The sequence below is a fragment of the Kickxella alabastrina genome (assembly GCF_025024165.1).
Source record: "Kickxella alabastrina strain RSA 675 chromosome Unknown BX661scaffold_9, whole genome shotgun sequence".
Lineage (NCBI taxonomy): Eukaryota > Fungi > Kickxellomycota > Kickxellomycetes > Kickxellales > Kickxellaceae > Kickxella > Kickxella alabastrina.
The window spans coordinates 414,410-427,673 of record NW_026251480.1 but is presented as its reverse complement, the minus strand read 5'-3'; the positions used below and the strand labels follow the sequence as shown (position 1 = coordinate 427,673).

General features: G+C 50.8%; 9 protein-coding genes across 9 annotated transcripts; 5 read left to right on the top strand and 4 right to left on the bottom strand.

Moving 5' to 3' along the window:
* Positions 1 to 2,184: 2,184 nt before the first annotated feature.
* BX661DRAFT_142759 (NUC211 domain-containing protein) lies at positions 2,185 to 3,465 on the top strand (the record flags this gene model as incomplete). Its single annotated transcript, XM_051532964.1, has 2 exons — positions 2,185 to 2,886; positions 2,917 to 3,465. 2 exons carry the CDS (start codon positions 2,185 to 2,187, stop codon positions 3,463 to 3,465), a joined length of 1,251 nt encoding a protein of 416 aa, XP_051392207.1.
* A 117-nt stretch (positions 3,466 to 3,582) lies between these two features.
* Positions 3,583 to 4,271, top strand: BX661DRAFT_181531 (uncharacterized protein). The gene has a single exon (XM_051535735.1). The coding sequence runs from the start codon at positions 3,632 to 3,634 to the stop codon at positions 4,019 to 4,021; it is 390 nt and encodes a 129-aa protein (XP_051392206.1). The 5' UTR covers positions 3,583 to 3,631; the 3' UTR covers positions 4,022 to 4,271.
* Positions 4,272 to 4,902, top strand: BX661DRAFT_224171 (uncharacterized protein). Its single transcript, XM_051538901.1, has one exon. The coding sequence runs from the start codon at positions 4,336 to 4,338 to the stop codon at positions 4,834 to 4,836; it is 501 nt and encodes a 166-aa protein (XP_051392205.1). The 5' UTR covers positions 4,272 to 4,335; the 3' UTR covers positions 4,837 to 4,902.
* Positions 4,903 to 5,926: 1,024 nt separating this feature from the next.
* On the top strand, positions 5,927 to 6,343 carry BX661DRAFT_142691 (NO signaling/Golgi transport ligand-binding domain-containing protein; the record flags this gene model as incomplete). The annotated part of the gene is made up of 1 exon (XM_051532960.1): positions 5,927 to 6,343. The coding sequence occupies one exon, from the start codon at positions 5,927 to 5,929 to the stop codon at positions 6,341 to 6,343; it is 417 nt and encodes a 138-aa protein (XP_051392204.1).
* Positions 6,344 to 6,461: 118 nt separating this feature from the next.
* On the bottom strand, positions 6,462 to 7,043 carry BX661DRAFT_170621 (uncharacterized protein; the record flags this gene model as incomplete). The annotated part of the gene is made up of 1 exon (XM_051533639.1): positions 6,462 to 7,043. One exon carries the CDS (start codon positions 7,041 to 7,043, stop codon positions 6,462 to 6,464), a length of 582 nt encoding a protein of 193 aa, XP_051392203.1.
* An 812-nt stretch (positions 7,044 to 7,855) lies between these two features.
* BX661DRAFT_209900 (30S ribosomal protein S12) lies at positions 7,856 to 8,344 on the top strand (the record flags this gene model as incomplete). Its single annotated transcript, XM_051538707.1, has 2 exons — positions 7,856 to 7,922; positions 7,964 to 8,344. 2 exons carry the CDS (start codon positions 7,856 to 7,858, stop codon positions 8,227 to 8,229), a joined length of 333 nt encoding a protein of 110 aa, XP_051392202.1. The 3' UTR covers positions 8,230 to 8,344.
* On the bottom strand, positions 8,345 to 8,979 carry BX661DRAFT_181526 (uncharacterized protein). Its single transcript, XM_051535734.1, has 2 exons — positions 8,716 to 8,979; positions 8,345 to 8,546 (listed from the first exon to the last, which is right to left on the bottom strand). The coding sequence occupies exons 1-2, from the start codon at positions 8,848 to 8,850 to the stop codon at positions 8,472 to 8,474; spliced, it is 210 nt and encodes a 69-aa protein (XP_051392201.1). The 5' UTR covers positions 8,851 to 8,979; the 3' UTR covers positions 8,345 to 8,471.
* Positions 8,980 to 9,797: 818 nt separating this feature from the next.
* BX661DRAFT_170619 (TRAM/LAG1/CLN8 homology domain-containing protein) lies at positions 9,798 to 10,307 on the bottom strand (the record flags this gene model as incomplete). Its single annotated transcript, XM_051533638.1, has 1 exon — positions 9,798 to 10,307. One exon carries the CDS (start codon positions 10,305 to 10,307, stop codon positions 9,798 to 9,800), a length of 510 nt encoding a protein of 169 aa, XP_051392200.1.
* Positions 10,308 to 11,465: 1,158 nt separating this feature from the next.
* BX661DRAFT_170618 (TLC domain-containing protein) lies at positions 11,466 to 12,724 on the bottom strand (the record flags this gene model as incomplete). The annotated part of the gene is made up of 4 exons (XM_051533637.1): positions 11,466 to 11,825; positions 11,952 to 12,057; positions 12,367 to 12,484; positions 12,505 to 12,724. 4 exons carry the CDS (start codon positions 12,722 to 12,724, stop codon positions 11,466 to 11,468), a joined length of 804 nt encoding a protein of 267 aa, XP_051392199.1.
* Positions 12,725 to 13,264: the final 540 nt, after the last annotated feature.

Here is a 13,264-nt window from a genome sequence, read left to right as displayed (position 1 = left end):
TTCGCCGCGTGCTTCGCGCCCGCGTGCGGCGCCGAGCTGGGCGCCGGCGACGACGGCGCGGCGTGCTGGCTGGCGCTGCTGGCGTACGCGGCCGGCGGCGACGCGCGGCTGGCCGCGTACGCGCAGCAGCTGGCGTTCGAGCGGCTGGCCGCGCCGGGCTTTGTCGCGGCGCTGGGCGCGCAGGCCGCGGCCGACGTCACCACGTGCCTGCTGCGCGTGGCCGACGCCGGCTCGGCCGACGAGCTGTCCGGCGCCGCCGGCCGCGTGTCGCTGCGCGCGCTGTTTGCCGCGCTGCCGCTGGACGCCGCCGCCGCGGCCGACGAGCTGGCGGCCGTGGCCGAGCGCCTGGACGGCAGCGCTGCCGCCGCCGAGCACAGCTCCAAGCGCGCGCGCAAGCCCGCGGCCGCCTCGGGCGCGTCGCGGCTCGGCGAGCTGGCGGCGCTGCTCGAGCTGGTCGCGTGCTCCGAGCCGCTGGCCACCAGCGCCGCGCTGGCGCCGCCGCTGTTCGCGCTGCTGCACGTGCTGGTGAGCGGCGCGCCGGCCGACGTGCACGTGCCGGTCGAGTACGTCAAGCAGCTGGTGCTGCTGCTGCTGACGCGCGTGTTCGACGCGGCCAACGCGGCCGGCGCGGTCATCGGCGAGAGCGCCATCCGCGTCGACGTCATCGTGCAGGCCATCCGCACGTCGCCCAGCCCGCAGACGCACAACCAGACGCTGGCGCTGCTGGCCGCCGTGGCCGCGCAGCACCCGCAGCCGGTGCTGCACCACGTCATGGCCGTGTTCACGTTTATGGGCGCCAACGTGCTGCGCCAGGACGACGAGTACAGCTTCCACGTGATCCAGCTGACGCTCGAGCGCGTGCTGCCGCCGCTGGTGCGCGTGCCGGCCGCCGGCGGCCGCGCGGCGCAGGTGGCGGCCGCCGGGCCCGTGCTGCGCGTGTTCGTCGATGCGCTGTCGCACATCCCGCGCCACCGGCGCATGGCGCTGTTCACGACGCTTGTGCGCACGATGGGCGCGCTGGACTACGCGCCGGCCGTCGTTGCGCTGCTGCTCGAGAAGAACGTCGCGCGCATCCTGAAGGACGGCGGCGAGGACCGCGATGTGGCGTCGTTTGCGCTGTCGCTGGTGCACGGGCTGCCTGCCGCCGAGCAGATCCACGTGGCCACGGTGCTGGCGCGCGACCTGGCGCTGCTGCCGCGCGAGCCGTCCGCCGACGCGCCATGCGCCGCCGTGTACGTCGATGTGGCGCGCATGCAGGGCCGCGACCTGCGCACGTTCAGGCTGGTGTGCCTGGACTTTGCGCACCAGCTGCTGACCAGCCGCCAGTTCGCCCAGGCCTTTGCGCCCGTGCAGGCGTCGGTGCAGGCCAACCGCCAGCTGGCCGCCGCTGCCGCCACGGTGCTGCGGCTGATTGCCGCGCTGGCGCAGCAGCATGCGCAGCTGGCCGCCGAGGGCCGCCTGCAGGCTGCGGTGGCCGATACGGCGTGGCGCAAGGCGCTGCAGCTGGCGTACTCGGTGCTCGATGATGTGAATGCGCTGATGGACCGCCGCACCTTTGTGGCTTCGGTCATCGACCTTGTGCAGAACGACGACCTTAAGGTGCGCCGCAAGGTGCTGGGCCTGGCCAACGCCAAGCTCGCGAGCTTTGTTATTGACGCCGCGGCGCCTGCATCTGACACGGACGAGATGCTTGAGATGCTCGAGCCTATTGCCGCACTTGCTGCTGCTGATTGTGATGCCGATGCTGCTGCTGCTGCTGCTGCTGCTGGTTCTGCTGCTGCTGCTGATTCTGCTGATTCTGCTGATTCTGCTGTGGAGGGCGGCGACCAGGCGAGTGCTGCCGAGGCTGTCGCGTGCAAGCAGGCCGCGCTGCTGTGCGTGGCCACGGCCGCCAAGCGCTTTGCGGTTCTGCGCCCCGTGCTGTTCACCAAGATCGTGCCGGCGATTGTGGGCGCACACAGCCTGCAGTCGGCGAGCGCGCCTGTGGCGTCGTCGGCCTTGGTGGCGCTGGCCGTTCTGTGCTCGGAGCTCGGCTCGCGGCTGATCCCCACCCTGCCGCAGTACCTGCCGGCCGTGCTCAAGCACCTGCACGCCGTTGTTGCGCGGCTGTCTGCCAGAGCCAGCGATGATGACCTGGCACTGCTGATTAGCGCGCTTTCGGCCGTGCAAGCGATTGTTGAGAACATGTCGGCGTTCCTGGCGCCCTCGCTGCCACCGCTGTTCGCCATTCTGCTCAGCCCGACTCTCCGCGCCCTGTCCGACAGTTCCCTGGCGGGCAGCAGGAGTGAGCAGCAGCTGGCTGCGCAGGCGCGGCAGAAGACCGACGATGTCTTGGGCGCCCTGGCAAAGAGCATCCCGCCTAGGCAGCTGCTGCCGGCGCAGTTTGCGTTCTACCAGCGCGAGGTTAGCAAGCAGGGCACCGCGGCGATTGTGCCGTTTGTCGAGTTTGTTGGTCGCACGGCGGGCGCTCTGCAGCGCCATCACCTGCTGCAGTTCTACAAGCCCCTGTTCAAGTTCTTCCTCACGGTGTTCGACACTACGCGTAACCCACTGGTGCCCCTTGCTGATGTCCAGGTGGTGGAGGATGCGGCGCTTGCGGCGTTTATGCGCTTTGTGGTCAAGCTGAACGAGAACCTGTTCAAGCCTCTTTTCTTGTCGTTTGTCGAGTGGGCGACGGTTGACCCGGCTACGCTGCCTGCCCCCTCTGCGTGGCTCACTGCTGCATCCAGCGATGACTCCGCTTTGCGCATGCAGAGCGCGGCTGAGGCGCGTTTGCGTGTGTTCTACCGGACGCTGAACATCCTGTTTGACAAGCTCAAGTCCATTATGGCGCCGTACTATGCGTCGGTGATGGATACGACGGTTGCGCAGCTGGAGCGCTTCGGGGTTTCCCTGGATAGCATTGAGATGCAGGAGGAGGCTGATCGCGTGGAGAAGCCCGGCCCGAGCCAATTGTGGTGCTCGATTCTCGAGTCTCTACGGAACAGCGCATTGTATGACTCTGCCGCTGGCTTCTGGACAGATGCGAACTTCCGCAAGATCTACCACCCGCTGGCCAACCAATTGCCGAACACCAAGCCTTCGACAATCATCAGCCATCCCAGTGACAATGTCTCCGAGTCTGCGTTTGAGGCCTATGTCTCTAGAGTTCGCAAGTATTTGGCACCCGCGGCTGCGCAATTGGCGGTTGCTGCCGGGAACGATGCCATGTGGAAGAGCTTGAACCAGGAGGTTATGATGAAATCAAGGTCGGATGATCCTGCGGTTCGGGTTGGTTCCTTGGTGGTTTTGCAGGCGTTCTATGAGAAGCTGGGAGAGGAGTTTTTGATTCTTTTGCCAGAGACCATTCCGTATTTGGCCGAGCTTTTGGAGGATGATAGTGCGAGAGTAGAGAGGGTTACCCAGGAGACTATTAAGATTATTGAGTCGCATTTGGGTGAATCACTGCAGTCGTATCTGAAGTAAAGATAAATGGCAGAGATATTTATTTGGGGGATTTGATCCTTTTTTTTTATCTTGTTCTTTTTCCTGTTTTCTCGAAATTTAAAATATACTTTGAAATTTTTACTTTTATCTTTTTTTTTTTTTTTTTTTGTAATTCGCAACAACCAACCAAAAATTGAAAATTGAAATGTCTGCTGCTAACTCAAAGTCAAAGTCAAAGCCACAGTCACAGACACAGTCGCAAAAGTCACCATCACCGACGCTCTGGACCAAAGCCTTTACGCGCGACCTCGATTGGCGCAAAGATGAGCTCCGGAATGTAGTATTCTGGGTAATTTCACTCTTCTCTCTCGTTCTCGGTACCCTCCTAGGTGTACTTGATTTTCAAGGACTTCCCTGCTTAGCCCTGTACTTTGCCACCGTCGTTGTTGTCCCGTCGTTTTATTGGAATACGTTTTTGGGCGTTGATGAGGAGGATTTTGGTGGGAAAATGGAGATTCTGGGGGATAGTCTTGGTCCTGCTGCTGCCATGTTTGTGCTGAGCTGGGTGGGAACTTTTAGTATGATTTACGGATGAATCTTTTTTTTTTTTTTTTTAGTTTTGGACTTGGATTTTTCGTCATTGAGGAAATTTGGTCACGCTATTAGCTCCTTTTGTCCACATGACCGTTAATTAAGGACAAAAGAATAAAACCAGCAAAGTCGCAGTGGGTCCAACAAGTATAGGGCGGGGATTTTTTATTGCTTTTTTATTGCGAGTTTTCTGTCATTTATTGCATCCTGTTCCTCTCCCTCTCTTCTTTTTCTTTTCTTTTTTCTTTACTTTATTATTTTATACTTCTAAACTTTATAAATATACTATTATTTTTACTATTATTTTTATTTTTCAAGATGAGCGCACCACAAACCGTAGAACATACTATTACCCTGATCAACTACGAACCCCGCAACGGCAGGCTTCCTGGAATCCTAGCACCCAAGATCCTCTCCGTCACTGAAATCCGCACCAAGGACGCTGCTGCAGATGAAGCCACAGTGACCAAGACTTTGTTCAAGGATAACAATGTCGAGTCGGACAAGAAAGTAGCCCCGATGTCTGTGTCTGCACTTTCCAATGTTTTGGCTCTTGTGGATGAACTTAAGGGATTGCCTGTGCAGGAATTTGGTGGCCGGGATTTGTTTGGTTCCAATACTGCTGTAGAGGTGAGGGAGGGAAAGATGCCGGTGTGGGGGTATACTCCTTCAATGGTAGGTGGCTGTGGTGCATTCGACCCTGAGGAGGAGGAGGAGGAGGAGGGTGGTGACAATTTTGAGGCCAATGATGCGCACAAGGTGGAGTTTGGAAGAATTATTAATTCTATTGAGGAGGCTACAAATGCCAGTTTTATTTAATTTTAAAATAAACACTTGTTTTAATTTTTCTTGTTTTGTAAGTCCATTCTGTCTTCGGTTTTATAATATATATATATATATATATATATATTTACTTTCATCAATTCCAGTGATGTTTGCGCTCTGTCGACACTGTTGGAACGATAATATGAAGGATATGAATTTTTTGATTGAAAACCTACTAGTCATTTTAAGCTGCGCCTACTAATGTGCTACTAGTTCAAAAAATGTAACTGTAAAAGAAGTATACTCAAGAATAGTTCAACTATTCGAACAATGTGCTTTTCAAAGTTTAAGAAATGCAAGTGTGCAAAAGCACTCTCGACTAGTATTGTGAATAGTAGTTGGCTTAAAAATGTATCGCTGAATTTTTTTTGTTTCGTGGCTCAATAAAAAAATAATTCAAAATCACATTATTGATTTATGACTCTAGAAAAATCATAAAACGCCCTGCTAGTCTACCAATTGATTTAAATGCCACGCCCAAGCCCAACAAGAATAGACAAATTTTGACCTTTTCCTCACATCGAGGCAAAGATATTACTATTACTGCCTGACGGCTCGATCTCCATTGGGTAAAACCAATGACACCCAGATGGGGGGGGGGGAACTAGGGCCTTTGTCCAAAACTTCCCCAATAATAATTACATACTTCATTTTTATTATTTTCTCGATTCAATTCAATTGCCTCCTTTTTTTCCCTCTTTAAATTTTCTGTATATCAAATTAAACGCTGCTCGATTTGTTGTACTTTATAATCGCATAAACCGTTCGAATGAGCGCCACAGCACCGCCAGTATCGTCCGCCACCCAGCTCATGTCCGCGCTTTCGCTCGACGGTCGGAAGGCCATTGAGGGCAGACAGATTAACGGCGGCGCCCTTGAATTTCTACTCCCAGAGCTGGTGAGCACGCTCATATCGACAACACTCCAAACCAAGAAAAGGTCCGAGCGCCTGGCCCTCAACCTAGGGCTTGAGGACGAAATGGAAAGCACAGAAGCAGCCGTGTCTGCCGAGGCAAAAAAGACCGCCACCCGCGACTCGGCAATGATCTCCGGGTGGCGAGAGCTCCCTGACGACGACGAGCTGATGGAGCAAGTGTATGTGAAGCTCGAGATGGTCGGCTTCCGCGTGGGCAAACGGTTAGCGGAGCGTTTTGCCCCGCTCAACAGGCGTCTGACGGATACACTGGATATTGTCAAGTTTGTGTGCAAGGACGTGTGGATGGTGCTGTTCAACCGCCAAGTCGACAACCTCAAGACCAACCATCGTGGCGTCTACGTGCTCCAGGACAACAAGTTCAAGTGGTTCCTTCGCATGTCGGGCAACAACGGCGGGGCCGCTGCCGCTAGACGCGCACAACCGTATATATGGCTGCCATGCGGCATTATCCGCGGCATCCTCGACAGCTTTGGCGTCAACACAGTCGTAACTGCCGAGACCATGGGCCTTCCACAGTGCACCTTCCAAATCAAGATTGTCTCCGAAGAGCAGTCCAATTCTTAGCCCGTATGTGTATTTTTAAAAGGCGGCACAAGCTACCGTTGCAGTATATTAATTTGATATTGAAAAGTTGGTGTGTGTGTGTGTGTGTGTGTGTCAGTATCGGCAGACAAACACGTCCCTACCTCGCTGGCGGCGGGCCAGCCTGCATATCGGCCAGCACCCTGGCCACAACGTCGGCTGGCGCCAGAGTGAAGGCCGTTGCCGGGTACACGTGAGTGCCCCAGTTTGGGTGCGACATTACGAAGCAGCTGCCGAGGTTGAATGGCCTGTAGCGCAGAAGTATCTCGGCACTTTCAACGTCGGGGTATAACGACGGCCCGCTTGTGCTGAACAGCGCCGCGCCCGACATTGGGTCGGTAATGTCCGCCCAAAACCCTTTCTCACGCAAGCGTTCTACCAAATCTGTGCCCCAGCGGTAGAAAAGCTCCAGCTTTTCGTCCTTCTCAATCTGCGTCTCTGCGTCATAGCTGATCATCGACGACTTTGTCTTTTGAAATGTCGGAATGATCAGAAGGTCATTCTCCTTGCCAGACAAACTGGGGAATACCAGGCGCAGCTCGCGCTTCATTTGCCGCGGGCACAGGTGTATCGAGTATTGGAGCACGACGCTTGTTTGCTGGACGGCAATATTGACCCCCAAATCGGCCAACCTTTTCGGCAGTGTGGTCGGCAGGCTAAACTTCTCCACTGCAGGCTCCATTATTGGAAGCCTATGCAGGCTGCTGCGACTGTTGCTGCTGCTCCTAACTTTTCCGCAATCACTGCTGGCAGGCAGCAGCAGCGATGTCTCGTGTGACTGTGATTGTGCGTGTGTATGCACGCAGACATTGGCGGATGGAGGCATCGGTGAAAAGAATATTAAAAAAAGGTAGAGTCGATACAAGTTATAGATGTTAATAGTTGCAGGCAGTGGCCATGTAAAATGAAGGCTGTTGTGTATAATATATATGTAAATACTTTTATACGAAAAAAATAAAGGGAATGCGAAAGCTATGCAGAGAAGAAACAGGGCGTCGGTCGAAAAAGGAAAATTTTGTGTGTCAATACCATTGTGTGTTGGGGATTAATCCCAACACTTTTCAAAATCACAAATCCAGCTTGATCGGATTATTTGGAGAATCAAAGCGATTTTCAACAGAGGCAACTTGGATTGATATCTCCACGTTGTGATGGGAGTTTTTTTTTTTGAATTTTCATTTGAATTTTCATTGCTTATTTTCTCCATATATATATTTTTTATCCCTCTTTCTCTCATTTTGTTGTCCCCTGCTGTTCATTTGAAATCGAGTGCTTTCTTTTTTATATACATACAAAATTCCTTACGCAGCGCACCCAGCCACAATCGCTTCACCCGCACACCCAAATGTTTGCACTGTCGGCACTTCGCAACTTGCGAATTAGCGCCTCACCAATCGCGCCGCAGCGACTGCCTGCTCCCCAGCCACAGCGCTGCTGAGGAAAACTACGATCTCTACACCAGCTGCCTGGACCATGGCGTCGCAGCGGGCTAATATGGCGACTCTCAACCAGATTATGCGCGGCATGCGCAAGAGAACCAAGACTGCAAGCAAGGCACCGCGTTGGACAAGTGCCCGCAACGCAAGGGTGTCTGCGTGAAAGTGTACACGACAAAACCCAAGAAGCCCAATTCGGCTGTGCGTAAGGTTGCGCGCGTGCGCCTTACCAATGGCAAGACTGTGATTGCATACATTCCTGGCGAGGGCCACAACCTGCAGGAGCACAGCGTCGTTCTTGTCCGCGGCGGCCGTGTCCCCGATCTGCCCGGTGTCCTTTATCACATTGTCCGCGGAGCGTTGGATCTCCAGGGTGTACAGGGCCGTATGTCTGCCAGAAGCAAGTACGGTGCGTCCAAGCCCAAGAAATAAAAATAGAGGCATTTAAGCTTAAAATGTCTAAAAAAATAATAACACTCATATGCCGCGTCAAACTCTGTATAATTGCAAGCAGGCGCCAAATGCAAGGCAGAAGCAAAAGACAACATTGGTTTAGTATGTCTATTTGAAGAAAACAATTTAATAAAACAGAAAAAGAGTGGCATGGGTTTCAAAACATAGCGATTGGAGTGGCAGCACGAAATGACTTCATATTGAAAAGTGGGTACACACCCTTAGTGGCTGCCATCCTCCTCCTTGTGCCCGTGCTCGCTGTGATCGCCGTGGTGGTCCCAGGGGTGACGAAGGCCCTACAAAAATTGCAAACAAGGCAAATAATAAAACAAGCGAGGTAAGGTGAGCAATACATTGTTTAGTTTCCCCTGTTAAACGAGACACTTCAGCCTGAATTCGGAAACATGCAGTGGTCTGAGCAACCACAACTGTGTGTGTCGTGGCCATTGTTGGTTTTAAACTTACAAATGCGACGGCGCCGTCCTCCTTCATGCGGTACATCATCCAAAACCACATCGATGCGCCAAGGGTCTTTGAAACAATGCGATAGGCCATTTTAGGCTTGGGCACGATATACCCTCCGAATAGTCCTGCGGGCATGATTAGATAAACAACGAATAAAAAGGCGATTGAGATTTGAAAAAGTTAAAATTAGGAAAGCAAAAAAAGAAGAAAAAAGTTGAATTTCGAATTTCGAATTTTAAACAAACTAAACTGCCATTGCACTTGTTTGCGAGTGCTCGATCAAGATTAACATTTTTGAGGTTGGGTGTGACCGCCCACCACAATTATTATTATCTGATTTGATTTTCTTGATTGTGATTTGATTGCCATATTGGCGCATCAGAAAAAAAGGGTCCGACGAGCACGAATCGTTTCCCAATGCAGGCTAAATCCAGTTCAATACACTATTGAAAATGCATTTTGGAATTTCAGACATTTATAGTGAAAGTTCGGATTTTTAGGCGGGGGATTTTCAAAACCCGTTTTTCATGCAAAAAGGCATCGTCAGAGTTGGCTGAAGCTGAGTAGTCTACAGCGACACCTGAGACTCTGCTCAAGCCAAAGCACGTGCCCAAGAATCCATCTTCCCCTGCTTCTTCTCTTCAAAAAAGCAGCGAACTGATTAATATCGTCAGCCATAGTGGTCTATTGCCACTAGTTTCTAAGTGCCTGTCAGGTTGCTATTCAATCTGTGGGAAGGGTGTCGATTTGTAGGATACTTGTAGTCTCATTCTTTTCTTTGGTGTATTCAACATGGAAAACAACCCCATACTGCGTCGCGATTGCGTAAATTTATAATTAGAGAACCGTGAACAGTATTTTTTTAGCTGCAAAAAATGAAACTAGTTTTTGAAACATTGTACATCCAGTAAGCACTGGAACCCATCGAGTACCAAATTAAACCCAAAAGAAGCCCTCGACCCCACACAACCTTGCGGCTAACGCTAAGTGGTTTTATTTGGCTTTGGATTCGGGCTTATCCATCTCATCGAACGCGCGGCTCAGATCTGCATCGAGGGGCTTCCGCTTGGCAGACATGATGATTATGCTAAACCAGTAGTAGCTGAGGCCCATGAGCGTGAGGTTGGATACCGGATAAAGTTGGCCACGAATGGGTTGATCGGTATCTCCGAGTTGGCAATCAGCTTCCACACGTTGATTGAAATGATCGTTCCATATACCACACGGGCAAAGAAGAAGCTAGATACAAGAGCTATGCCATTGATAAGGTACATAATGGCATCCTGCAGCCCCAAATCCTCGAGGAAGAAGTGAAAGTTGAGGAAAATGGTGCTGACCTCGAACATCATGAAACATGCGCCGTAGTACTGCAGGAGCGGTGTATAGGAGAGGAGATACACTCCGAATGACATGACTGCGTGGGCCATGAATCCGATTCCATTAATGTCAATGTTCTTGTACGTGTCGATTATGTCCCACAAAAAGTAACCAACTGTCACGGAATATACGGTCTCGGCAACCTGGTCAAAACCGTGTAATGGGTTGCTTCTCAGCTTGGAGTTGGAAATGATCACCAGCACCCGGGTCACCATATACACGGCATGGGTGCTCGATGCCACCCGCACGCACCATTTATATCTCTCAGCTTTCTTCAGACGGCCCCATGTGGATGGGAATACAATTGGTGTGAAAAAGGCAGCCAAGCGGAAGATAATCTCGAATATCGCTGCTACCGCGAACACACGTGGCCAATACGGGCAAGGCGCGGAAGACCAACTGCGTTGAAAAAGCTGACCGAGGCATTATTATTGACCAAGGAATCGTAGATTGCATTCATTTTTTAGCCAAACAATATAATAAAGGTAAAACAAGGGTGCGTAGTGCTCAAGTAAACTAAAATGCAAAACAAAAAATAAATTCCAAGACAGAAGAGTTCTCTTGCTGCAGCGCTCTAGTGAAAGCTTGCAAATGAAAAGCATTTTAGCCATACCCAATATGTAGATATTCGTCGCATGCAAGGTTTGAGTGACAGAGGTGGGCCTAGAGTCTGGCCAAAGTGCTTTAGGCGCACAGAACCAAATAATGGCGCGACTAGTAGCAATTTAAATGGCGATTTTTTATTATTTACAACTGAATAAAATCATCTCAACTTGAATGGTGCGTAATATAAAATGTTTTTTATTACCACAGCAGCCTTGAAGATACAAAGCCACCTACTGCAGCGATTGGCAAGGCGCCAAGTAATGGCTAGCAGCTAATATTAGCGAATGAAACGCTCGAGTAATTTGTAACTAACATTTGGGCATCTAATCAGTACAAAGCGTGAATCTGTTGGTGCGATATCAATAACGGTTATTGCATATTGTTACTGCCCCCGATTAGTGGAATTCGCCAGAATGCAGTATCGCTGAATTATACCTTTTTGCAAGTGGCGTTGTGGCGAGAGCAGTGTCAGAGAGGATAGGTGAAAACAAATCAGCCGGCAGTATATGAAAGTCAAATTCGGCCGCCTATCTAGTCAAGTCGAGCACACAGCTATTAAAAGGCGCGCCCTTCTTTTATTTAACAATAACATTATCTCTAAAGACTCAACATCCTGCCGCACAAACTATGGCCGCGATATGTGTTTGGTTAATGCAAAAAAGTATATTTAAAATCGCATGAAAACTGAAGAATCGAGAGAACAGTGAATAACCGAGACAAGGCACACACGCTACTCGAAATTGGAAAACACGGGCACTGCATCGGAATCACTCGGTCTTCTTGGTAGAATTTTTGCTAGGGAAGCGCTTTTTGGCAGCGGCAATCAAAAGATAAAACCAGTAGTAACTAAGAGCAAGGATCGAGCCATTGGCAATACGGTAGAAGTAGTACAGGGCAATGGGCGTTTGCGTGCCCTTAGCCTTCAGATCCTCAAACATGTGGTATGACATGTACGTGCCAAACAAAATGCGCACGACAAAGTATAGGAACAGCAGGGTAATTGCATTGTACATCTGTATGCGGCTGCCAGTCAAACCAAGCTTGTCCATCCACCAGTTCATGTTGAGGAAAATTGTGCTGGCCTCGAACATAATAAACGAGGCGCCGTAGTACTGCAGCGAAGGTCTCTATATGTGAAAAAAACACGGCATCACAACTTTGGTTAGCAAAAATGTCCTTGACGCACATACACATGCACACGAGAATCTCCAAATACTCGACAGACAGCCCGTGCCAATATTTTGCCAACTTACAAACGAAAAGATATAGACGCCAAAGGAGGCAAGTGCGTGGACAACAAAGCCCAAACCCTGCTTCTTAATGTCGCTGATCGAAATGCAAATGTCCCACAGGAAGTACCTAATTGATGTGAAGCAAAAATACAAAAAAGCGCAAATTAGTCGAAAAATACGTGCAAAGTTGGGTATGTGAAGGACTGCAGACGAGATACAACATCACGCAGTGAAAAATGGAAGCAAATATTTAGTTTTGAAAACATCCAATTTGACCGCGTGACTGGCCGGCGAGTATTTATAATACTATTAAGCTGGGGACACACAATATGCCACAGCGCAGAACATACAAGAAGAGTAGCATGTTGTCCCCAGCTTCATCAAGACGCTGTTCTGTTGTAATGGAAATGATAGACATGTTGTTTCGATACTTTACCCGCAAATGATCGTGTAGACCCAGCCAGCGTACTCGTTAAAGCCGTAGATGGTGTCCTCGATGAGCTCCTCCTTGAAGAAGATTGGAATGGCAAGCACGACAACAAGGATGGCGTGACCTGCGACACGAGGCGGATACCCCAGTCGTATTTTTGCCGGGCACTCAGCGAGTCAAACTTTGTCCCAAAGACCAGCGATGAGAGCGCGTTGGATGAAAGCCGCAAAAGCTGGAACAGCACTGACAGTCCGATGAGCGCAGGCCAGTACGGGGCCAGCTTTGGTATCCCGATAAGCGCGCAGGCGCTTTGTGCCGCCGGCAGATCCACCAGCTGCTGATAATACATGGCCAGCGTCGACATTGCGCAGGCGGGTCTAATGGTGTGTATTTGGGACGAGATTCTAAATGTGCGCGATTGAACTGGCGAAATTTCAAGACCCTGCCGACTGTAGAGCAGAAAAGTGCGTGTCTAAAAATAATGACTAAAATAGTGGGTTTCTTTTGATAGTAGTAACAAGAAAAAAGCAAATAAATAAACAAAATAAAAAAGAAGTGGATGAGAGCGAGTGCAGACGGGTTTTTAGAAGCAAAAAAGGCACTATGGTGCAACGGAGTCACTTTCAGCCCCAAGTCACCAGTCAGCCAGTCAGCCGGTTTGGTAGGCTAGCCAGCAAAGTAATGTGTGGCCGAATGCAAATCCCGCTGGCATGGGGAAATTTTTGACTGGTGGACTACGTGTGGCATGGAAGTTGGGGCGATCTAAAATTAGTGCATCCTTGCGTCCAGCTCACATATCAATCTGTGCCATGCTTTGCCACAATTACATTGTAAATATTTAAAATCTAGAGTTCAATGCATCGCCCGCAATGGTTACCGTTAGTTAGATGGCATTGTGCTGCAT